Here is a 26,305-nt window from a genome sequence, read left to right as displayed (position 1 = left end):
GGAATTGGGACTTTTGGTCAACATGGAAAAGTCCCAGCTGATTCCATCCCAAACTATACTGTATTTAGGGATGGAGATTCGCAGTCCAGTTTTTCGGGCTTTTCCGTCTGCCCCCCGAATAGAACAAGCCCTGCTCATAATCCAACGGATGTTGAAGAGAGAACGTTGCTCAGTCAGGAATTGGATGAGTCTGGTAGGGACCCTATCATCACTGGAGCAGTTTGTCTCGCTAGGAAGGCTACACCTTCGACCTCTCCAGTTCCATCTAGCTTTTCACTGGAAAAAGGACAAGACGCTAGAGGCGGTCTCAATCCCGATTTCCGAAACAGTAAAGACATGCCTGAATTGGTGGAACGACAATATCAATCTAAGAGAGGGACTTCACCTAGCAGTTCAGAAACCAAACCACGTTCTATTCTCAGACGCATCGGATTTGGGTTGGGGTGCGACCCTGGACGGTCGGGAATGCTCGGGTCGGTGGACCTCAAGTCAGAGGAGCATGCACATCAACGGCAAGGAGCTTTTGGCAGTCCACCTGGCCTTGATGAACTTCGAGAGTCTCCTTCGAAACAAAGTGGTGGAGATCAACTCGGACAATACCACAGCCTTGGCATACATTTCCAAGCAAGGAGGCACCCACTCCCTGACACTGTACGAGATCGCAAGGGACCTGCTCATTTGGTCAAGAGATCGAGGCATCTCCCTGTTAACGAGGTTTATACAGGGCGACTTGAACGTCTTAGCAGATTGCCTCAGTCGGAAGGGTCAGGTAATTCCTACGGAATGGACCCTCCACAAGGACGTGTGCAAGAGGCTTTGGGCGACTTGGGGTCAACCCACCATAGACCTCTTTGCAACCTCGATGACCAAGAGACTTCCAATCTATTGCTCTCCAGTCCCAGACCCAGCAGCAATACATATAGACGCTTTTCTTCTAGATTGGTCTCATCTAGACTTATATGCATTCCCACCAATCAAGATTGTCAACAAGGTACTGCAGAAGTTCGCCTCTCACGAAGGGACAAGGTTGACGTTAGTTGCTCCCCTCTGGCCCGCGAGAGAATGGTTCACCGAGGTACTTCGATGGCTGGTAGACTTTCCAAGAAGTCTTCCTCTAAGAATAGACCTGTTACGTCAGCCCCACGTCAAGCAGGTACACCAAGGCCTCCCCGCTCTTCGTCTGACTGCCTTCAGACTATCGAAAGACTCTCTAGAGCTAGAGGCTTTTCGAAGGAGGCAGCCAGTGCGATTGCAAGAGCGAGGAGAGCTTCTACCATTAGAGTATACCAATCGAAGTGGGAAATCTTCCGAAACTGGTGCAAGTCAGTATCTGTATCCTCGTCCAGTACCTCTGTAGCCCAAATCGCTGATTTTCTCTTACACCTGAGAAAGGCTCGCTCCCTTTCAGCTTCCACGATCAAGGGCTACAGGAGCATGTTGGCTTCGGTCTTCCGGCATAGAGGCTTAGATCTTTCCAACGATAAAGATTTACAAGATCTCCTTCAGTCTTTTGAAACCTCTAAGGAACGTCGTTTGGCTACTCCTGGATGGAAGTTAGACGTGGTCCTAAGGTTCCTCATGTCAGACAGGTTTGAGCCATTACATTCAGCCTCCCTGAAGGATCTCACTCTTAAGACTCTTTTCCTGGTATGCTTGGCCTCGGCTAAAAGAGTCAGTGAACTTCATGCCTTCAGCAAGAACATCGGTTTTTCTACAGAAAAAGCCACTTGTTCTCTTCAACTTGGTTTCCTGGCCAAGAATGAACTGCCTTCTCGTCCTTGGCCTAAATCTTTTGATATTCCTTGCTTATCAGAGATCGTAGGCAACGAACTAGAGAGGGTGTTATGTCCCGTTAGAGCTCTTAAGTTCTATTTAGCTCGTACTAAGTCATTACGAGGTAAATCTGAAGCGTTATGGTGTTCGGTTAAGAAACCATCCTTACCTATGTCAAAGAATGCTTTGTCATATTTTATCAGATTTTTAATACGAGAAGCCCATTCTCACTTGAATGAGGAAGACCGATCTTTGCTTAAGGTCAAGACGCACGAGATTAGAGCTATAGCAACCTCCGTGGCCTTTAAGCAAAATAGATCTCTGCAAAGTATCATGGACGCGACCTTTTGGAGAAGCAAGTCAGTGTTCGCGTCATTTTACTTGAAAGATGTCCAGACTCTTTACGAGGACTGCTACACACTGGGTCCATTCGTAGCAGCGAGTGCAGTAGTGGGTGAGGGTTCTACCACTACACTTCCCTAATTCCAATATCCTTTTAATCTGTCTCTTGAAATGTTTTTAATATTGTTTTATGGGTTGTACGGAAGGCTAAGAAGCCTTTCGCATCCTGGTTGATTTGGCGGGTGGTCAAAGTCATTTCTTGAGAGCGCCCAGATTAGGGGTTTGATGAGGTCCTGTTGTATGGGTTGCAGCCCTTGATACTTCAGCTCCTGGAAGTCTTTCAGCATCCTAAGATGATCGCTGGGCTTCGTGAGGAAGACAGACTTACAAGGCAGAGTAATCGTCTAAGTCAACTTCCTTACCAGGTACCTATATATTTTGGTTTTGTTATATTGATAACTGTCAAAAACTCTTAGCTTATACGCTGTAAACTTAATTATCTCTGGTCTCTACCCACCGCCTTGGGTGTGAATCAGCTATTATATATTCACCGGCTAAGTTAAATATTTAAAAATGATATTTTAATTATAAAATAAATTTTTGAATATACTTACCCGGTGAATATATAAATTAAAGGCCCTCCCTTCCTCCCCAATAGAGACGCAGCGGGACGAGAAGAATTGAAGGGTTTGTTTACATGCAAGAGTGGTATCTGACCGATAGTTGGCGCTGGTGGGCACACCCGCAACCTTCATAGCGATCGCTCGCGAGTTTTTTGAGTGTGTTTTCTGTCGAGCCGCTGAGTAGCAGCTATTATATATTCACCGGGTAAGTATATTCAAAAATTTATTTTATAATTAAAATATCATTTTTCATATTAAAATTAATTTTTGAACATACTTACCCGGTGGATATATATAATTAGACTCCCTCCCTTCCTCCCCTCTAGAGACCTATGGGCAGAGAAGACCTGAGGACTTGAGGAATGGTTCCAGTATCCTGGCGAGTGGTGGCGCTAGTAGTACACCTAGCTACCCAATCTTCGATTGCCTGCGAGTTTTGAATTTTCTGTCGGACGTCAGAGACGTTTGCTATACTGTATATACTGTATATCCACCGGGTAAGTATTATTTTCAAAAATTTATTTTGATATGAAAATATCATTTGTTCCGTAACCGAAATACAAACCACGCTATTTTGAATATAAAACTTACCCGCTGGTTATATAATGGCCAAGTCCCTGGACGCCCCGGCAGGAAATTCAAAATCTCTTGCGCACCTAGCGCAGATATGCCAGGTGTACCCCAGCGCCCTCGCGGTACCACAGGTAGAACTATACCCAACCAATTCAGATTTTCCCTGCCGGCGTAGCCATCGGTTCTTTTGGAAATTCTTTCTCGCTTTTTACTCTGTTAGGACGTTATTTGGTGATGTATTAACGTTTTTTGAGTTTAGGCTTTCGCCTTTTTTCTTTTATTTGATGTGATCACGTATTTATAACTTAAAAGGTAAGATTAAAAGGTTTATCGACCTATTTTAAACCTCACGAAAGCATAGGACGAAAGGTAAACTTCTCGTCCATTGATGACGTCACAGCCTTATGTCGTAGGCTATAAGTCCGTCTTGCTTTTACAAAGAAATATAAGTGAATACTTTCGTTTGAAATATTAAGTTATAAATTTAATTAAAGGATTATTAAACTAAGAAAATTTTTCCTTTTAATAGTTTTCTCAAGGTAATCTTCAATCTGCGAAGATTAACTAGCGTTCAGTTGTTACGCAGTTATCAATATTGTTACAATATTACGATATTTCGTAGAGATTTTTATAAATAGTACATTCTTCTTACTTCTCAAGTTTTTTAGTTGTACTATATAAAAGGAACTTTTTATTTTGAAATTAATTGTACCTGTCAGTATTTTTCCTTACAGTAGTTAGAAATTAAAGGAAGTTAATTTTCACTTAATGTTTATACTAATCGATGTAGTGCACGATTCTATTTATCGTTGTTTCCGTAGTGGAATGCTAAGATCGTTTTTATATTAAGTGTAAATGTTCCAGATATACGAGTGATGATTCATCTCTTATTGGAATTCCTTAATTTAAGGGTTTATTTTATTTTATAAATGTTATACCTACTAAGGTAATATTTAATATTTTGTTACATTTATATGCAATTTGGTACTTTTGTATTCCCATTCAAACAATTGTCCAGTAACAGAATTATCAGTCTCTCCTTATGGAGTTCGTTTCCTTTGAGAGAGTGTATTCTTTGGTTTTCAGGTAATTATGAAACTATCTTTGTGCCAAAGAGTAAAGTGCAAATTTTTTAGTGATAAATTGTCCAGTGAATTTTATTTGGTGGAGAGTGCTTCTATTCGGACCTGTCGTTATCCTAGCCTTAGACCTCTGTCGAGCTCCCGGACCCAGGGGAGAAGTTAAGTCAAACGGCGAAAGGAATCGAGAGGATAACTAGGCGTTACAGTCTTTTAAGACCCGAACTGAAGTCCTCTCGAGCGTTTTCTGTCGATCACCAGAACGCTCACCGTCGCGTTAGATAAAGTGAGGTATTAGTGTTTTCAAAGGCGCTAAGCTGAAAACAAAATTAGATTCGTTCTGCGTGTGTTACGTTTCATGCGGCGCAGACGCAGTGACGCCACCGCCACCTGATGGCTGTCGTCTCTCGACAGTGGCAAGCGCTATGGTTCGGCGCAGTTAATGCTGAATACGTTTCGCCTAAGGTTGATCCTTGATCTTTGTAGTTAGGCATGAAACAGCATCTATCTTCGTTTATGCAGTCTTTTTAGCCTGCCGTTAACAGTGCGGTTGGATGTCTCGATTCCGGTCTTTGACATGGTCGCACAGGCGTCGTGTCTTTAACGGTGAGGTCTTGTTGTCGCACAGGCGGTCTACCAACCGCAATGTTCAATGGTGGGGGAAAGTGGATGCTTTACTTCGATTACCTGCTCAACGCAAACCTGCTCATAGCACCTAGTATCAGTCTATACAGACGCGCCGACGTTCGCCAGGCAGCAGAGCCGGTGTAGCGTCATCGGAACGGTGCGGCAACGGAAATGGAACGTCGACGGAATGGAGCGAAGCGCCACGTCAGTGGGGACGCTTCAGCGTCGGTGTGGACGCTTCAGCGTCGGTGTGGACGCTTCAGCGTCGGTGTGGACGCTTCAGCGTCGGTGTGGACGCTTCAGCGTCGGTGTGGACGCTTCAGCGTCGGTGTTGATGCTTTCAGTGTCAGTATGGACACTTCAACGTCATTGTGGACGCTTTCAGTGTCAGTATGGACTCTTCAACGTCAGTATGGACACTTCAGCGCCAGTGTGGACGCTTCAGCGGCTGTGTGGATGCTTCAGCGCCAGTGTGGGCGCTTCAGCATCTGTGTGGACGCTTCAGCGTCGAGGTGGACGCTTCACTTCACTACCTATGACAATAGACTTTGATGTCTACCTGACCATGAACGTCTAGTGTTAAGTTATTGTTGCTCCAGGCGCTATATTAAGAAATAAATCTTAACTAGAAAGATTTTATATTCTCGGACCAAGGCCGGCTATAACTCTTGGTTGTGAGAACTAGGATTAAAACCTCTAATATTGAGGTCTGAATTCACAATCATAAGGAGTGGATTCCTAAGAATCTAGACTTCTCTTCCTAGGATAGAGATTGTAAAAGGAAGGGAATAGCTTTCAGAAACTCATGAGAATTTTTCTAAAAGAGTTTCCCTCATATTTTTTACCTGCTGCTCCTCGTTCCGACTTCAGACTTGGTAGTCACCAATCAATTTGTCCTAGACCTTTCAGAAGTCGTATGTTTTCTTATCCTGCAGTATCTAACGTTCGCCGGAAGTTTTTTCTTTTCGGAAGAAGGCGACGTGTCGGCACCAGAATCGTGTAAGACACACAGTTCTTTGGGGGAAAAGGTGCTCAGTCTGCTTCTGTTCACACTTCTTTCCCTCCCCCAGTTTGGGGAAAGCTCTATTACTTTTTTCTGAGGTCTAGCGACTACTGTTGACGGTATCTCACAGCATTGGATATGTTCAGTTCGCGCACAAGGCGCGCTTGAAATGTCATAGGGACTCTCCCAGGTTGCTCTCAGGACTACGGTTGATGCTCTCTCCCGGCCTTCGCCCATGCTTGGGTTGGCGCACTCGCTACCCCGCGAGTGTAGCTTTGGTCTGAGCTAAAAGAGGTCTATTTCATCTGTGTTTAGTGTTTACGATTCTCGGGGGGAGAAAATTTTCTCCTAAAGAGTCTAAAGACTACCAGAGATCAAAGAAATGGTTTTCCGACCAGTGTCAGAAGGCATAGATCTCCTATGCTTAGTAATGCTTCCTCGCAGAGATATGCTCGTGTTACAAGAAACGTTAGAGCGGGTGCTTGTAGAAGTCTGGTCTCTCTCTTACGGCAGACTTCACGCAGACACAGACGCAGGTTCTGGTCTCTCCCTCACGCAGTCACAGACGCAGACGCCAGTCTGGTAGTATGTTGGACGCTGACAGCCTAAGTTGATCCTTTCAACGAGTTGTCCCATTTTCGCGGTCTGCGGGACGTGTGACTCTCACTCATGTGGACGCATCCTACATGGGACAACTCTCGGCAATCAGTTCCGTCTTTCCGTCAATGACCGGTCGAGATGCTGTCGCCTCCACGCAACATGCTGTAGATTTACAGCAAGCGGGGCTCACACACAGTGCTGTTTCCACACGACAAGGTGAACGCTGACACCTTACGGCAATGCAAGCACATGCGACATTATGTTCATATGCTAGACGCATACAGTCAAATCTTTCTCACAGCAGTATAAACAGACTATTGTCTCTGCTTCGCGTCTCTCTGGTTTCGCAGCTAATGCTCCCTCGTGTCAAGCTATGGCTTTAAGTTTGTTGAACACTCACTGATTACACACGATCAGGTCTTAACCTCACAGCATGAGGTTCACGTTGTTGATGCTTCTTTTCAACAAGCCTAGCTTTAATATCGGTTTCTTGCGACCAATATGGACAAGTTTTGGGAGGCGGTTCTAGATCCCTCTTCTCTCTCACGGCATGTTGGGTGTAGGCAGCATGCTGGAACCATACTGGACTCATGCTGGGACCATGTTGGGTGCATGCTGGAAGCATGTCTTTAGTCCTTTTCCCCGTGTCAGGATCACAAACTTTTTATGTTGAACCTTCAAGTTTTAGGCCTAGCGGCCTCCAGTATTTCGGAAAACCCCTAAGATCTAGAGGGTTGTTTGAAGGAGACAGCTGAGGTTTTCGCTTGTACAAAGGACATTTGCCTCAAGGTTTTCCAACCCAATTAGAGTGTTTTATGGAGTGGTGTAGAGCTAGAGCCGGCTCTTCATTAGGTAACTCTAACACAAGTGGTATATTTTTTCTTAGACCTTAGAAGAAAACACATTTTCTTTCCTCCTCAGCCATCAAAGGGTACAGGAGTATGCGGGCATCTGTCCTCAGACGCAGAAGATTGGATCTATCAAATAGAGACCTTATAGGTGTTCTCAGATCATTTGAGAGAACTTGGAGGCATCAGCAAGATGCGCCAGCCTGGAATTTAGGGTTCGTTTCTGGAGTTTCGCGGTAGTGACAGATCCGACCCTTTACCCTTGGTTTCTTTTTAAGGCCTAACTTTGGAGACTTTCTGAGTACTGTAAGTCTACCATAGTTGAGGGTCAGTGAAGTTCACTCTTTTAGCAAGAACACGGACTTCACATTGGTTAAGCCATAGGTACCTTGCAACCTGGATTCTTGCTCATTAACAAACATCTTTTTCATCCATAGCCTCAATCTTTCGGGATCACTATTCTCTCGAATTTGGTTTGGGAGGGGCTGAGAAGAGTTTTTTGCCCGATTAAAACTATGAAGTTTTATTGGGACAAGAACAAAGAAGTTAAGAGTCTATTCATAACTCTTGGGTGCACGGTCAAGAAGCCTGCGCTATCCATGTCTAAAACATTCTGTCATCTCGTAAGGACCTTGATTACAAAGGTTCTTCCACACGGTTGGGTGACAGATCGTAAGATGTTGCAAGAGTAAAGACTCACGAAGTTAGAGCTGTAGAAACTTCTGTAACTTAAACTAAACTGTTCTCTGCAAAGCATCGCATATACAGCCTTGTGAAGCGGTAATCCTGTATTCGCCTTGCATTACTTTTACCGTGTCCAGTCTTTTTATGAAGACGTCTATGTTTTTGGATCACTTGCAACAATGAGTGCAGTAGGAGGTGAAACATTCTCCACTACATTTCCCTAAATTCGTAGTACCCCTGTTCTTCTCTTGGAACTGTTATATATATTTTTATGATTGTATGTGAAGATTGCTCGACAATCTTCCGTAATCTTTGACCTAGTCAGGTGGTCATTTTGTTCCTAGAGAGTGCCCGGAACAAGGGTATTAGTTGAGGTCCTGTCATGTTATAGGTGGTTGTACCGTTTGACAGCTCCTAGAGATCATCAGCCCCGAGTGGATCACTGGATCTCCTAAGGATAGCAGACAAAATGAGGCAGAGCATTGCTGTCAGCTTCCTTATCAGGTTAGAACCGCTTAAGTTGTTTATGTAACTCTTAAGTGAATTTCCAATTATACGGCTGTCTCTGACCCGCCACCAATGGGTGTCAATCAACCATTATATAACCAGCGGGTAAGTTTTATATTTAAAAATTATATTTTCATAATAAAATAAATTTTTGAATATACTTACCCGCTGGTTATATAAGTTTTAGACCCACCCTCCTCCCCTCTAGAGACCATGTGGCATGGAAAATCTGAATTGGTTGGGTATAGTTCTACCTGTGGTACCGCGAGGGCGCTGGGGTACACCTGGCATATCTGCGCTAGGTGCGCAAGAGATTTTGAATTTCCTGCCGGGGCGTCCAGGGACTTGGCCATTATATAACCAGCGGGTAAGTATATTCAAAAATTTATTTTATTATGAAAATATCATTTTACATAGGGTATTACTTTCGACGTAGCTGAAATGGCGAGCCATTAGATTTTTAACGAGGGTTATCTACCCCCTCGCTAGTTAGCGAGGGGGTAGGGGAGGGGTAGCTCCCCCCTCACACACCGGTGAACTGATTCACTTTGCTTTTGGCTCGGGTGATGGGCAGACACATCTGCTCCCACCCTCGCTTTGCAGCCATTAATGTTTTGTCTTTACTTACTTTTTCTTATACTTAATATATATATAAACATTTTTTATGTTTATGTATATATTTGTGTATAGAAATATAGTAAGTTTCCTTTTCAGTGTTTGTGCTGTGTGTGTAGTGTACGACAACGTCACCGCGTAGTACCAGGCCACCGCAGTTTCACTTCATGTGGCGCGGCCTCTCCTTTGGTCCTTCGGTCGTTCCTTCGGCCTCCGATAATTCGGCCGGCGTGGGGAATCGTCATCGCTGGACTTTCTTCATTCATCTGTTTTCTCCACTGTTCCTCCTTCCCTCTTGGGAACTTGGATTCTCAGCGAAGGGAACGTGGGAGTTTAGATTGACTACGGTCTCTCTCTCTCTACTCGAGGTCGTTCACCCTTTTACTACTACTACGTACTATTACGGAAGCTTCTTTCCCATGCGGGTTGGGTTGCTATTCCGTTTATTTGTCTTAATTATTTTTAATGAAATCTAATTGTTTTTGTTAACTTTTCAGCATTCTGTGGAGAACACTTCCCTTCGGGGTTCAGTGGTTCTTACTATTTGTGAACATTCTTAGATGAATTACATAATTATAATTCTGTTATAATTCTGTTTTTGTTACAGTTACGACGGCCTCCCCCTTCTCCCGTGAATGTCAGTGGGCTCATACTTAATTTGTAATTCTTATGTTTTCTATTCCCTCGGGGTTTCTCTTCGGAGTTCCTCCCTGGGGAATTTTTGTTAACTAATTATTTTTTTTTTTTCCTAGTTAACGATCCAGTTTTTTGGGCATAGGCCATGTCGTCCTGATGGAAGTTCCTTCATTAGTAGCTTCCTAGGTATATTTGACTACAGTGATATATCCCAGAGAATTTACCAAAGGTATCCAGAATTCTAACTCCTGGAGCAAATATCCCCTAGAATTTTATAAAGGGATATCGCGTAATATCAGAGGACGTATTCTTGACACGTCTCATAGCTATCTACACCCCTAATAGCGCTTTCGCTTCGAGGGGAAAGTGGCAAGAATATAGGAGATTCGTTAAAAAGGCGACACTCTTACCGTACTGTAAATAGTGCGCCAAATCGCCACCGCGCGGCGCCACCAAGCCATTCTTTCTGCCGTAGCTTTGTTGACCGGTGTTATCTCGTGTTGCCTCTTGCTATTTTGGAGTTTATTTGTCGCTATGATATCTTCACCAGCCTCATCTGCTTCTGGAAAGTTAAGTAATATCTTTGAATTGTGTAAATGTAAGCTCTTGCTAGTTTTGCTCTTCTATTGAGATCGTAATTAACGTAACAAGAGCTATTGCCAGCCGGATGGCATCATGGACGCGGTCGTTCTTTCTTGTACATTTAGTTAGCCTGGACGATCTCCGTGATCAGTCAGGAATATCGCGTCCCGTTCTTAACGTCTCTTCCGCCCCTGACAGCGAATCCAGTGGCGTTGAGCTCCTATGCCAGGGGATGGGTAAAGGGGCTAGCCCTTCGGGCAGAATTCGAGACCATGCTCAAGAAGAATGCTCTCCAGGAGGTCGTCGACGGCTCCCCAGGCCCCTTCAGTCGACCCTTTCTCGTAAAGAAGGCGTCTGGAGGCTGGAGACCCGTCATCGACCTCGCATCTCGGAACAAGTTTGTCAAACAAACTCCGTTCAGCATGGAGATAGCAGACACGGTCAGACTTGCAGTGAGACCGCAAGAGTTCATGTGTACACTGGATCGGAAGGACGTGTACTTCCAGATCCCAATCCATCCGTCTTCCAGGAAGTACTTTAGGTTCAGCCTAGACAACAAGATCCACCAGTTCAAAGGGGCTGTGTGCGGTCTCTCCACAGCACATCAGGTATTCACCAGAGTGTTCATCCTGATATCTTCGTGGGCACACAGGATCGGCATCCTGTCTCCCCCGCTATTTGGACGACTGGCTGATTCTGGCAGACTCGGAGTCGACCCTTCTTCAACACCGAGACAAGCTTCTGGGACGTTGCCTAGATCTAGGGATCATGTTAAATCCCGAGAAGTCTTCTCTGCCTCCATTTCTATGACTGGTATATCTAGGCATGATATTGGACACCAATCTCCACAAAGCCTTTCCATCAGACGACAGGATAGCAAGGCTGAGGAGGGTCACAGATCCTTTCCTCAGATGGGAAGAGCTTCCAGCCCAATCGTGGTTCCTCCCCTACGGCACCTTTCCCCCTTGGCCCGTCTGGTTCCAAACGGCCGCCCCAGGATGAGATCCCTGCAATGGCGGCTCAAGTCCCGGTGGAATCAAAGCCTCGATTCCCCGGACATTCTGGTCCCTACGTGTCCGGCAGAATGGATGGACCTTCAGTGGTGGGGAAAGGGGTAACCTTCGAAGGGGAGTGGATCTTCTCGTCCTCCCCCCGGATTTGATGCTGTCTTCGGACGTTTCAAAAGAAGGGTGGGGGGCCCACGTTCTGAACCACAGGATCTCAGGCCTCTGGTCAGAATCAGGAAAGGGCCTCCACATAATCTGCTAGAATGAAGGCCGTATATCTGGCACTTCAACAATTCCAACAGATCCTGGCGACTTGCTCCGTGGTGGTCGTGAGCGACAACACCACGGTAGTGGCTTATACAGTATCAATAAGCAGGGAGGTACCTTTTCACAACAGCTATCCCATCTTGCAGTAGAGATACTGAGATGGACCGAAGTCCACTCGGTTCCACTATCGGCTTGCTTCATTCCGGGCAAAAGGAATGGGCTCGCTGACAGTCTGAGCAGAGCATTGCAGATAGTGAGTACCGAGTGATCTTTGGATCTGCTAGTAACCAACAAAGTTTTGACTTTGTGGGGTTCCCCGACGGTGGACCTGTTCGCGACAGACTTGAACTTCAAGCTTCGGCTGTACTGTTCCCCAATCCCGGACCCCAAGGCATTCTGGCAAGATACCTTCCAACAACGATGGGACAACATCGACGTTTACGTCTTCCCACCGTTCTGTCTGATGAAAAGGGTGCTCAACAAGACCAGACTATCGGTCAACCTGTCAATGACCTTAGTAGCTCCGCTATGGCATCATACAGAGTGGTTCCCGGACCTTCTGCAGCTCCTGACGGAACTCCCGAGAGAACTTCCTCCACGACACGAGCTACTCAGACAACCACACTGCAACATCTTCCACAAAGCCGTAGCATCGCTTCGGCTTCATGCCTGGAGACTATCTAGCATCTCCTCACAGAGAGAAGCTTTTCGCAACAAGTTGCGGAAAGGATGTCTCAACACCTGCGAAAGTCATCTGCAGGGGTCTACCTGGCGAAGTGGAGAGTCTTCTGTGGTTGGTGTCATGGAAGGTGTACCTCTCCTCTCGATGCCACTTCCAGCAATAGCGGAGTTTCTTGGATATTTGCGGGAAGAAATGCGCCTTTCGGTCTCGGCGGTGAAAGGCTAACGCTCAGCCTTAAGCGTGGCCTTCAGGATGAAAAGAATAGACATTTCTTCTTCGCTGGAACTTTCTTTGCTCATACGAAGCTACGAACTTACCTGCCCTCAGTCGGAAGTGAGACCTCCTCCATGGAACGTGGTTCGTGTTCTCAGGGCTCTTAAGAGACCTCCGTTGGAACCATTACACCGGGCTTCTGATCGACACCTGACTTGGAAGACGGTGTTCCTGCTCGCTTTGGTTTCAGCCAAGTGTGTCAGTGAACTTCGTGGTCTCTCATACGACGTCGCCCATTCAAGGGGATGGGGAGAGGTAACGTTCAGGTTCGTCTCTGAGTTTGTAGCTAAGACTCAAAACCCTGGAGTTCTGGACCCGCGGTTCGACTCCTTCAGGGTTTCGAGTCTTCGTTCTGTAACAGATGACCCAGACCATCTCCTACTATGCCCAGTAAGGAGTCTGAGGCGTTATCTTAAAGAACAGCTGCAGTTCGCCCTCGCGTGCAAGCCCTGGTTGTGAGCACAGGAAGGACGAAGAGGAGGGTCACCAAGAATACCATCTCAGCTGGGATTCGAAGGGTCATCCATCATGCCCTGAATCCGGACCCTCCTCCGTCACGTCGCCGTAGAGCGCACGGTGTCAGAGGCATCGCAACGTCTCTGGCATTCAAGAGAAACTTCTCTGTAACGCAGGTGCTACAAGCTGGGGTCTGCAAGCGTCAAACGACCTTCACAGCCCACTACCTGCAGGACGTGACTCACAGGAGCCTCGATACGTTTTCTATCGGCCCTGTGGTGGCTACACAACAGCTGGTCTAACCTCAGGCTCCTTAATGGACAGGTAGGAGAAGGTTGATGGCATTGTTACCCGGTTTTAGACTGCATGAATGAAAAAGTATGTCTGGCCCTTACTCTTTTCTTCATCCTCCCCTCTCTTGGGGAAAGCAGCATCCTGGGTTCTCTGCATAGCTGACCTCAAACCACTGCAGATAAACCATGCTTCCTTGTGTTCCTAGTATTAATATAATACTGTCGCGTCCCCCATACCCTGACGAGGTGGTATTGGGAACGTCCTAGCCTAGAATTCCATCTAAAGGACTTCAGGTCAACTTCCTAGGACGAGTCACACTTCATTCCTCCACACACAAGCTTACGTAGGCCGCACGTTCCTTGCGAAGCAAGGAACTTGCGAGGTGCAGGGACTCCTTTTCTCGAGTGCGGCTCACTTGGATTCTGAGTCCCCGGGTAAAAGCAAGCCAAAGCCAGTAAGGCCGGGACTTTCCTTCCTACCTAAGGGGTAAGTCACCCCATGTAAATAGCGTGGGTTATATTTCGGTTACGGAACAAATGACAAATTCGGAGATAATTTGTATTTTTCCTAACCATACAAACCGAATTTGTATTTTTCCTAACCATACAAACCTTAGCTATTTACACATATTTGCCCGCCAGCCCTGTCCCCCGTGAAGTCCTACCTCCCGCGCGCGAGGCTGCTGGACAATACACGGCAAGGTCACCATCGCCGCATTCTCCTCCCCGCAAATGCATAACAGCGCATATTGCGGCGGAAGGGAAACATCCAGAGGGGTCCAGGATCCCTATTCCTTTTCAGGCGAACCCACCTTTGGGAACTCCTCCCAGGGATCCTTCGATCCCTTTCCCTTCAGAGGGGGTGTCTGACAGCGCGTTGTCAGCTGACAACCTTGGTTCGATGCACTAATCAGAGCTGTTACACAGGCGTTCAAGCCTGTTTTCTCTGAATTAGGTCACAGATCCTTGGCTGTCTCTACCCCTCTGAAGAGAAAAAGAGGAGTTCCGGACGCAGTAGCTTCTCCAAGAGCTAAGTTGACTCCACGTAAACCTTCGAGGCAGGTTCCTTCACTCCCCCAGACTTTCTCTCCTTCTCTGTCGGACGAGTATTTCCCGTCCTCGGGAAACACGTGAGGCGAGACTTTCCCCCATCCCACCAATGAGGGAAACCCCGCCTCGCGCTGAGAAGTCTTCCCAAGTGGGGGCTGGAAAGAACTTGCCGTCTTCTATGTTGGAGTCCTACATCCTTCCCAGGAAGGAGTCGAAGGACTCGAAGACCTTACCAAAGTCCTCTACAAGACCAAGGACGGAGACAACTAGCCACTCGGAGAACGTCCGCGATTCTCCCCAAGAAGAGCCTTTGGGGACAGGAGACTTCGCTGCAAGTCCAATGTCAGGAGGAGAACAGCAAGAGTCAGAGTATGCGTTTTGGCAATTCTGACTCTAATGAGGGCTCTCAATGGGTTTGCCAACCCAGAGATCACTCCTTGTGAGGGCAACGACACGGTCTTGGACTGCGTATTCGGTACTCAGAAACCATCTAAGGCCAGTGCAGCTCTACCCTGGTCTCAGGGGGTTAAGAGTACCAGGGACAAGATCGCTGTACAGCTCTCCGAGTTGCCCTCCTCCAATCGTTCCAGTGCTGGCAACAACCTCCTCCCACCTCCTAGCGTACAGCATAGGAGGTACTTTGAGATCTTGGAGGAGCCTTGTTTAGCTCTTTCTCTCCACCATTCGTTGGAAGAGCTTACCAGGGGAGTCCCTCTTGAGAGACACTCTAACCAGCAGGTCTCGTTCTCGGCAACCGAGATCCTTAATCAGAAGGTTGCGAAGTGTGCTATGCAAGCCACTTCGTGGCTGGACATCTGGTTAGGGACCTTAGGTATCCTGATACGCTTTGAGGATTTCTCCAAAGAACGTACCAGGAAATCTATGGAGACGTTCCTTCTCTCAGGCACTCACACGATCGAGTTTCTGGCCCACCAAGTCTCGAACTTGTGGGCAAACACCATCCTGAAACGTCGGGATGTGGTGGCTGAGAGATTCCATCAGAAGGTCCCTAGCACCGAGATCAATAGTCTCAGGCATTCTTCTTTAGAAGGAACGATCCTGTTTGAGCCTAAGGATGTGGAACAGGCCGCTGAGAGGTGGAGGAAGTCTCACCAAGACTCCCTCCTTCATAGGGCTTTGACATCTAAGCCCTATAAGCCTCCAGCACCCCAGCAGTCCCGTCCGACTAAGACCGCAAAACCAACGACAGCAACGAAGACAGTGGTGTCTAAGCCCTTTCCTGTCAAGGATAGGAAAGGCAAAAAGTCCTCCAGGGAGGTAAGAATCCTAGAGGGAGCAGCCGAGGTCGCAAACGCTAGGATTGGCAGTCCCCCTGCATGTCCATCAGTAGGGGGATGCCTACAAAGTTGCTCTGACAGGTGGCAGCAACTCGGGGCCGATTCCTGGACAATTTCCGTAATCAGTCGGATATTGCGTCCCGTTCACAACATCTCTACCTCCTCTGACGACGAATCCAGTGCCATGAGATCGGCAAGGGGGCAAGCCCTTCGGGAGAGAAGTCCAGACCCTGTTGAAGAAAGGCGGTCTCCAAGAGGTCTTCGACGGGTCTCCAGTCTTCTTCAGTCGACTCTTTCTTGTAAAGAAGGCATCTGGAGGCTGGAGACCAGTCATCGACCTCTTGGCTCTGAACAAGTTTGTCAAACAAACTCCGTTCAGCATGGAGACGGCAGACATGGTCAGACTAGCAGTGAGACCGCAAGACTTCATGTGTACACTGGATCTAAAGGACGCGTACTTCCAGATCCCAGTCCATCTGTCTTCAAGGAAGTACTTAAGATTCAGCCTAGACAACAAAGAGTACCAGTTCAAGGTGCTCTGCTTCGGTCTCTCCACAGCACCACAGGTTTTCACCAGAGTGTTCACCCTAATGTCTTCGTGGGCACACAGGATTGGCATCCGTCTCCTTCGTTATCTGGACGACTGTTTAATCCTAGCAGACACGGTGACATCCCTTCTTCAACACTGGGACAAAGTTCTAAGACTTTGCCAGGATCTGGGGATCCAGGTAAATCTCGAGAAGTCCTCACTGCTTCTCACTCAAAGACTGGTATATCTAGGCATGGTTATAGACACCAATCTCCACAAAGCCTTCCCATCAGACGACAGGATGGCAAGGCTGAGGAAGGTCGCAAGCCCTTTTCTCAGACGAGAAGAGCTTTCAGCCCAATCGTGGTTACGTCTCCTTGGTCACCTTTCATCATTAGCTCGTCTAGTTCCCAACGGTCGCCTCAGGATGAGATCCCTCCAGTGGCGACTCAAGTCCCGGTGGAATCAAGGTTACGATTCCCCGGACGTCTTGATCCCTTTGGGACCTGCAGAACTGACGGACCTCCAGTGGTGTGTGGCAGATGAGAACCTACGAAAAGGAGTGGACCTTCTTGTCCTCCCCCTGGATTTGATGCTGCTTTCGGACGCTTCAAAGAAAGGGTGGGGGCCCCACGTACTGCACCACATGACCTCAGGCCTGTGGTCAGAGTCAGAAAAGTATCTCCATGTAAATCTCCTAGAGATGAAGGCCGTCTTCCTGGCCCTTCAACAGTTCCAACAATACCTGGCGGGTCACTCTGTGGTGGTGAGGAGCGACAACACCACAATAGTGACTTGCATCAACAAACAAGGAGGTACTTTTTCGCAGCAGCTATCCCATCTAGCAGTAGAGATACTGAGATGGGCCGAAATCCACTCGATACCACTATCGGCACACTTCATTCCAGGCAAAAGGAATGTGCTTGCCGACAATCTGAGCAGAGCGTCTCAGATAGTAAGTACCGAGTGGTCTTTGGATCATCTAGTAGCCAACAAAGTCCTGACTTTGTGGGGTTCTCCGACTGTGGATCTGTTCGTAACAGCCCTGAACTTCAGGCTCCCGATGTACTGCTCCCCAGTCCCAGACCCCAAGGCTCTCTGGCAAGATGCTTTCCAACAACGGTGGGATAATATCGATTTTTATGCCTTTCCCCCGTTCTGTCTGATGAGGAGGGTGCTCAACAAGACCAGAACATCGGTCAATCTTTCAATGACCCTCATAGCTCCGCTATGGCATCACGCGGAATGGTTCCTGGACCTTCTGCAACTCCTAATGGAGCTACCGAGAGAACTCCCTCCACGGCACAATGTTCTGAAGCAACCACATGCCAACATCTTCCACAAAGTCGTAGCGAAGCCTGGAGACTATCCAGCATCTCGTCTCTGAGAGAGGATTTTCGCAGCAAGTTGCGGTCAGGATGTCTGGACATCTGCGAAAGTCATACGCAGCAGTCTACCAGGCAAAGTGGAAAGTCTTCTGTGGTTGGTGTCGTGGAAGGGGTATCTCTCCACTCGATGCCATTATTCCAGCAATAGTGGAGTTTCTTGTGTATTTGCGGGAAGAAATGCGCCTTTCAGTCTCGGCAGTGAAAGGCTATCGCTGCTTTCAGGCTGAAAGGAATGGACATTTCTTCATCGCTAGAACTTTTTCTACTCATACGTTGTTATGAACTTATCTGCCCTCAGTCGGAAGTGTGACCTCCTCCATGGAACGTGGTTTGAGTTCTCAGGTCTCTTAAGAGACCTCCCTATGAACCATTACGCCATTCATCAGATCGCCACCTAACCTTGAAGACGGTGTTCTAGCCAGCTTTGGCTTCGGCCAAGCGTGTTAGCGAAATTCATGGTCTCTTGAATGACATCCCCCATTAGAGGGGATAGGGGGAGGTAACGTTCAGCTTCATCCCTGAGTTTATTGCTAAGACTCAGAATTCTGGAGTAGCGGATCCTCGGTTCGATTCCTTCCGGATTTCTAGTCTCTGCTCTGTAACAGATGACCCAGACCATCTCTTACTATGCCCAGTAAGGAGTTTGAGGCTATACCTCAAAAGAACAGCTGCAGTCCGTCCTCATGTGCCAGCATTATTTGTCAGCACAGGGAGGACTAAGAGGAGGGTCACCAAGAACACCATCTCTGCATGGATTCGTATGGTCATTCATCTGGCCTTGAATCCAGATTCTTCTCCGCCACGTCGCCCTAGAGCACATGATGTCAGGGGCATAGCTACGTCCCTGGCCTTCAAAAGAAACTTCTCTGTGAAGCAGGTCCTTTAAGCGGGGGTGTGGAAGCGTCAGATAAAGTTCACAGCCCACTACCTGCAAGACGTAACCCACAGGAGGCTCGATACGTTCTCTATCGGCCCTGTGGTGGCTGCACAACAGCTGGTTTAAAGCCTCAAGCTCCTTATTGGACAAGTAGCAGAAGGTTGAGGGGATTGTTACCTGGTTTTTAGTCTGCATGAATGAAAGGGTTTGACTGGCCCTTATTCTTTTCTTCATCATCCCCTCTCTTGGGGAAAGCCACGTCCTTGGTTCACTGAATAGCTGACCTCAAACCACTGCAGGTAAACCATGCTCCCTTGTGTTCCTAGTATTAAGTTAATACTGTTACATCCCCATACCCTGACGAGGTGGTATTGGGAAAGTCCTAGTGTACAAGTTTCCATCTAAAGAACTTAAGAACAACTTCCTAGGACGAATCACACTTCTTCATACCTTCACACACAGCTTGCGTAGGCCGCAATCCTTGCATAGCAAGGTTCTAGCGAGGTGCAGGGACTCCTAATTTCTTGGGTGCTTACACACTCAAATATTGAGCCCCCGGGCAAAGCCAAAAGTCAGTACTGGCTGGGACGTCCACCCTTCCTAATGGGTGAGTCACCCCTATTAAATAGCGGGGTTTGTATTTCAGTTACGGAACAAATGACAAATTCGTAGATAATTTGTATTTTTCCTAACTATACAAACCTTAGCTATTTAACCAAACTTGCCTGCCAGCCCTATCCCCCTTGAAGTCCTACCTCCAAGCAAAGTGAGCTCAAGCACAGGTGTGTGTGAGGGGAGGGGGCCGGGTAGCAAGCTACCCTCCCCCTACCCCTGCTAACTAGCGGTGTGGGTAGTAAACCCTCGTTAAATTTTAATGGCTCGTCATTTCAGCTACGCCGAAAGTAATACCCCTATTAAATAGCTAAGGTTTGTTTAGTTAGGAAAAATACAAATTATCTACGAATTTGTCATATTTACTCAAACAGCCCCACTTGGTAAGACACCATCAAAATCTCCAGTCTTCGACTAACTGCCTTCAGACTATCGAAAGACTCACAAGAGCTAGATGTTTTTCGAAGGAGGCAGCTAGAGCGATTGCAAGAGCTAGGAGGTCTTCAACCATCAGAGTCTATCAATCCAAGTGGGAAGTTTTCAGGGAATGGTGCAGGGTCAACTGTTTCCTCTTCCAGTACCTCTGTAGCTCAGATTGCTGATTTCCTTTTATTCCTGAGAAAGAAACAAAGTTTTTCTACATCAACTATCAAGGGATACAGGAGTATGTTGATGACTGTATTCAAGCACAGAAACCTTCACGTTTCAAATAATAAGGATCTACAAGAACTAATTAAATCCTTTGAGACGACAAAGCAACAGCACCAGGATTCACCAGCTTGGAATCTGGATGTTGTGTTAAAATTTCTGATGAGTGACAGGTTTGAACCCCTGCAATCTACATCTTTGAAGGACCACACGATGAAAACCCTTTTCTTGGTTAGTCTGGCAACAGCCAAGAGGGTTAGTGAAGTCCATGCATTCAGTAGAAATGTGGGTTTTCGGGACAATAAAGCGATCTGCTCATTACAGTTGGGTTTTAAACACAAGACTTACCCGGTAGTTATATACAGTATATAGCTTACGTCCCCGACGTCAACAGCAGAAAAGGCCAACCGCCAGTGGGATAGCCAGGTGTACCACCCCTGCACCCTAGCGAGGTACCTGGGAACCATTCCAGTGACCCTCATATATTCCCTGCCGTCGCTAGCGGCGACACGTGAATTCTACTCCGTCATTACTGATCGTTTTTTGGTGAAGTACAAATCTTTGGTTATTGACTCCCGCTTGTTTTTGATCTCGCTTTGGATATTTCTTGATTTTGTTTGAATTAGATGATTTTTGACCTTTGCTTGTCTGAATTCTCTTAAATTTTCAAAATGGTCACCCCCCCTATAACTTCTAGGTTATGTGTGACTAGTGGGTGTAAGACCCGTATGGCTAAAGCTTCTCTTGACCCCCATTCTCTCTGTGTTGCATGTAGAGGTAAAGAGTGTGATTTAGGTGATCGCTGTGTTTTGCTGTCAGCATGAATGGATTGAGTTTGATAGATACAGACGTAAACTCAAAAGGGATAGATTGAGGCGTAGTTCTTCTCGCTCATCTAGAGATATATCCTCTTCCCATGTCATTAATCCTATTCCTTCACCTGTAGTGGTTGATCCCAATCCCACTATTGCAATTGCTAATGAACCTTCACTAAAAGATATGTTAGTGGCAATTCAAGCTCTCGGCGCTAAAATTGAATCTTTGGCTGCGGACAGGACACAGTTGATGTCCGATGTGCGGCTATTAAAAGGTGAAGGTGCAAGTGCAGTGAAGTTAAGTGGAGTGGAGGGTACGCCTGCTCGTGTCTGTCATCCTCCTATTCCTAGACCTCTTCCAAGCTCCCCAACCCCTGGGAGAAGGAATGTCGAAAGGCGAAAGGAGACGAGAGGCTTTAACAAACGAGCAGACGTCCCCTTGAACGTACCTGTGGGCGCCTCCCAGGACGTTCGCCCTCACCATTGGAAAGGTGAGGTTATGTGTTTTTCGTCGTCTTCGGATGACCCCTTGCCTAAAAGAGGTTGGAAGCTCGCTTCCAGACCTCTTAAGAGGACCTATGATAAGGCCTATCGACGTCCTGCTAGTTCAAAACCTGGATGTAGTCATTGGGATACTCCAGAGCCTTTTGAAAGTCCCCCGATAAAATGTCCTTATAGAACGCTGGACGTTTCCAAGGATCCTTCTGTGCACTCAGGACCAGGCTTTACCTCATTCCAAGCTCCCAAGCAGCCTTCAGACTGGTTTTCGCCTTCTAGGCGCTGTGTTCCGTTTAGCGATGAGGAGAACGTTGTGATTTCATCGCCGATTTCACAACGTTCGGATCCTAACTTTGTAATTCTTCAAGACATGCAGAGCAGGCTCTCGTCCTTTATGCAGTCATACCAGCGTAGCGAAAAATCGCATATCAGCGGTCGTGATCGGAGCAGCGAACTAGGACGTGTTCCCAAACGCCCTCGTAATCGGGGATCTAAGCTTCCTGCTAGCCGCTACGAACGTCCTTTTGGAAGTGATCGTGATCGTTCTCCTAATTCCGCAGTCCACAGTTCTTTTATTGAACGTGAACGTTCTTTCAAGAGCAAGGAGTTCCTGCCTTCAGACAGTGTGCTCGTGCGTTCTTCTAAGAAAGACGTCGGACGTCCTGTTAAACAGGTTATTGAACGTCTTTGCAAACGCGTTACCGAACGTCCTTCGATTCAGGATCCTGGACTTCCTACGGAACAGGCAGCCAATCCTCCTTCGGAACAGGCTGCCGAACGTCCTTGCAAACAGGCTACCGAACGTCCTTACAAGCAGGCTGCCAAACGTCCTATAATTCAGGAAGTTTCTCTCTCTGCCAATTACTTTAGTGAGTGTCCTTCAGGTCGTGTTTCCGGAAGGATTACAGTTGAACGAGTCGCTGAACAACAAGCGGTTCGTAGTACCGAACGCTTGTTAGGAGTTGACGGCAAGCGTGTTTCTGAATATGATCCTGAACGTCCTATCCCTTGTCATATTTCGGATGTTAGTTTGGATTACGATGAGGAGGCTCATTCTTTTCAAGACATCGATACAGTTCATGTACAGTACAGGAACTTCTTGTCTCCGATCGAGCTGATCGCGAGCGTTCAGATGAGCCGCACACAACTCTGCCTCCTGATTCTATTCGCAATGAGCCTATTTTTATTGCAGTTGGCACTCAGGAATTTTCTGAAAAAGAAACTGCTCTTAACCCTACTGCTCCCGAAGGAACGTTGCAAGAGAAGGAAGTAGAAGGCTAGCTTTCTCCTATGGAGTTCGATAACGTTTCAGAAGACGAGGACTCTGTTTTTCCGTCATTCTGCTGATCTGAAAAAACTAATGAAAGTTTTTACGGAAGAGTTTTCAGAATTTTTTGTGCCTATAGCTCCGCGCTCGCCTCCGTCTGAGTTTACTCTCGGGAAAGCCGCTAAGAAAGCCCGCTTTACTAAGATGGTATTGTCGCGCTCGTCTAAGAGAGCTCTTAAATTTATGGGTGACTGGTTACAGTCTAAGAAGGCCTTAGGAAAGACGGCTTTTTCCTTTCCTCCAGGTAGACTAGCTTCGAGGTCGAGCATCTGGTACGAGACAGGAGAAGCTCTCGGCTTGGGGATTCCTGCCTCTCGCCAAGGGAAATATCTCAAGCCTCGTAGACGCTCCTCGTCGGTCGTCCATGAGAAAGACCAAGATTTTTTGGTCTACTCCAGAGATGGACCACCTTCTCAAGGGAATTTTTCGAGCCTTTGAAGTTTTTAACTTTTTAGACTGGACATTTGGGGCTTTGGGTAAAAAAGTTGACACTTTTAAAGAGGGGGATACCTCTGCCCTGGTCCATTTGATGTCGTGCATGGAGAAAGCCTTGAGGGATGGCTCTAATGAACTTGCAGCTCTATTTTCTGCAGGCATTCTTAAAAAAAAGAGATCAACTATGCTCTTTTCTTTCGCCGGGGATTACTCCCTTCCAGAAGTCCGAACTTTTGTATGCGCCTCTTTCTCCATTGCTGTTCCCACAAGAACTTATCAGGTAGATTTCTGCAGCTTTAGCTCAGAAGGCTACTCAGGATCTTGTCTCCAAGACTGCTAGAAAGGCTCTTCCTCCCTCTTTTACCAGCCGCAAGCCTAAGGAAGATACTTTTCCCAAGTTTTCCTAGCCCTTTCGAGTGAGATCTTCCAGCAGGGGTAGTTCCAGACCTGATGCTAGAAGGAGTAAGAGAAGAGGCTTCAGAGCAGGGCGAAGCAGAGTCTGACTGCTTTCGCCTTCAGGCAGTAGGTGCCAGACTATTGAAATTCTGGCAAGCGTGGGAGAAGAGAGGAGCAGTTCAGTGGTCTATTCAGATCTTGAAGGAGGGTTACAAGATCCCCTTTCTAGGAGCCCTTCTCTGGTCTTAGTTCCCGTAGATCTCTCTCCCAGATACAGAGAGGAGGCAAAGAGACAAGCTCTATTGAACCAAGTGTCTCCTATGTTAGAAAAGGGGGCCATAGAGAAGGTTCAGGATATTTGTTCACCGGGTTTCTACAACCGTCTATTCCTGGTACCCAAGAACTCGGGGGGATGGCGTCCAGTTCTGGACGTGAGTGCGGTAAACAAGTTCATCATCAAAACGAAGTTCAGCATGGAAACTTCGAAGTCAGTGCTAGCAGCAGTAAGGAGGGATGACTGGATGGTCTCATTAGACCTTCAGGACGCCTACTTCCACATCTCTATCCATCTAAGCTTCAGACCCTACCCTACCTAAGGTTTGTTTTCATGGGAGATGTCTTCCAATTCAGAGCCCTATGCTTTGGCCTTTGCACAGCACTTCATATCTTTACGAAGCTCATGCTGAATGTAGTAAAGATCCTCCATTCAAGGGGCATAAGAGCCTCCCTGTATCTTGACGACTGGCTTCTCAGAGCGCACTCTTACGATCACTGCCTGAAGGATCTTCAGACAACCTTGGACCTTGCGAAAGAACTGGGTCTCCATGTAAACAAGGAAAAGTCTCTCTTGGTTCCATCTCAAGAGATTTTATATTTGGGGATGACGATACGGAGTCAGATTTTTCGGGCTTTTCCGTCTCCCTTAAGGATAGAGCAAGCCAAGTTGAAACTAAGATCGTTTCAAAGCAAGAAAGTATGTTCAGCAAGGAAATGGATGAGTCTGGTAGGAACCCTCTCCTTGGAACAATTCATTCCACTGGGAAGACTGAATCTTCGTCCTCTCCAGTTCCATCTCAACAGCCATTGGGACAAGGAGAGGGACTTTAAAACGATGTCCATTCCTATCACGAATCCCATCAAAGACTGCCTTCGGTGGTGGAAAGAACCAGACAAGTTCCAGGAAGGTCTCGACTTTTCAATAAAGAGCCCAGACCTTGTGTTATGCTCCGACGCCTCGGACACAGGATGGGGAGCAACCCTAAACAAGTTTGAAGTCTCGGGTCTATGGTCAGAGACTCAAAAATCCTTGCATATAAACCACAAGGAGTTGTTAGCAGTTCTTTTAGCCCTCAAAAGTTTCGAGGAATTAGTCACCAACAAAGGGGTTCAGGTCAATGCGGGCAACACGACAGCATTGGCGTAGATCTCAAAGCAAGGGGGAACACACTCGATATCTCTGTACGAGACGTCAAAGAATCTCGTGGTGTGGGCAAGAGAGAGGAACGTTATACTTCTGACAAGATTCATTCAAGGGGAGAAAAACTTATTGGCAGACAGTCTCAGCAGACGAAATCAGATCCTTCCAACAGAGTGGACCCTCAACCTTCATGTGTGCAAGAGCCTGTGGCGTTTTTGGGGTCGCCCTTGCATAGATCTTTTCGCAACCTCGGAAGACGAAGAGGTTAGAGGCGTATTGCTACCCTGTTCCGGATCCAGAAACAGTCCACATAGACGCTTTTCTGTTGGACTGGTCCAATCTAGATCTGTACGCCTTCCCACCTTACAAGATCCTGTACAAAGTAGTACAGAAATTTGTGACATCCAAAGGAACCAGGATGACCCTAGTGGCTCCCTATTGGCCGTCAAGAGAATGGGTGATAGACACCCCAAGAATTCTTCCTTTAAGAGTAGATCTACTCAGACAACCCCACTTGGAAAGATTGCATCAAAATATCCACGCTCTTCAACTGACTGCCTTCAGACTATCCAAAGACTCGCTAGATCTAGAGGCTTTTCGAAGGAGGCAGCTCAAGCTATTGCAAGAGCAAGAAGGACTTCGACCATCAAAGTCTATCAATCTAAGTGGCAGGTTTTCAGAGAGTGGTGTAGAATCAACTCTCTTTCCTCATCCAGTACCTCTGTAGCTCAAATTGTGGATTTCCTGCTATATCTTTGAAGGAAGTGAAATTTCTCCTCCTCTACTATTAAAGGGTATAGGAGTATGTTAGCTACTGTGTTTAGGCATAGAAACCTTGACCTATCTAGCAATAAGGATCTGCAAGAACTTCTCAAGTCTTTCGAGACTTCAAAACAACGGAACCAAGATTCTCCAGCCTGGAATCTGGATATTGTTTTGAAGTATCTTATGAGCGACAGGTTTGAGCCACTGGGTTCAACTTCCTTGAAAGACCTCACTATGAAGACTTTATTTTTGGTCAGTCTTGCAACAGCCAAAAGAGATTCATGCGTTTAGCAAAAACGTTGGATTTCGTAATGGTAAAGCTGTCTGTTCCTTACAATTAGGCTTTCTTGCCAAAAACGAACGCCCTTCTCAGCCTTGGCCCAAAGCATTCGAGATTCCAAATCTTACGGATCTGGTTGGAGATGAGGTAGAAAGAGTCTTATGCCTAGTTAGAGCTCTGAGATGCTACTTGGAGAGAACAAAATATTTACGAGGCAAGTCTGAATTTTTGTGGTGTTCAGTCAAAAAGCCCTCTTTACAGATGTCTAAAAATGCCTTGTCATATTTTGTCAGGCTTTTGATTAAGGAAGCTCATTTTCATTGTAATGAATCAGACCTTGGACTTTTAAAGGTCAAGACGCATGAAGTCAGAGTAGTGGCAATGTCGGCAGCATTCAGGCAGAACAGATCTCTACAAAGCATAATGGACATAACCTTCTGGAGGTGCAAATCTGTGTTCGCGTCATATTATTTGAAAGGTGTTCAGACTTGTTACGAGGA

General features: G+C 46.8%; 1 protein-coding gene across 4 annotated transcripts in view; it reads left to right on the top strand.

Annotated features, from left to right (window-relative positions):
- LOC137620754 (uncharacterized) overlaps positions 1-26,305 on the top strand; it is a 389,997-nt gene that overhangs the window by 36,026 nt on the left and 327,666 nt on the right. For 3 of the 4 annotated variants that reach the window (XM_068351149.1, XM_068351147.1, XM_068351145.1), the window contains one exon: positions 3,065-3,235. The exons of the other annotated variant lie outside the window; for it this stretch is intronic. In XM_068351149.1, coding sequence (XP_068207250.1) covers positions 3,065-3,235 — 171 coding nt within the window. The remainder of the gene's footprint in view (positions 1-3,064; positions 3,236-26,305) is intronic. 4 annotated transcript variants of the gene reach the window in all.

Source organism: Palaemon carinicauda, chromosome 27 (assembly GCF_036898095.1).
Source record: "Palaemon carinicauda isolate YSFRI2023 chromosome 27, ASM3689809v2, whole genome shotgun sequence".
NCBI lineage: Eukaryota > Metazoa > Arthropoda > Malacostraca > Decapoda > Palaemonidae > Palaemon > Palaemon carinicauda.
This window is presented reverse-complemented; position numbering and strand designations above follow the sequence as displayed.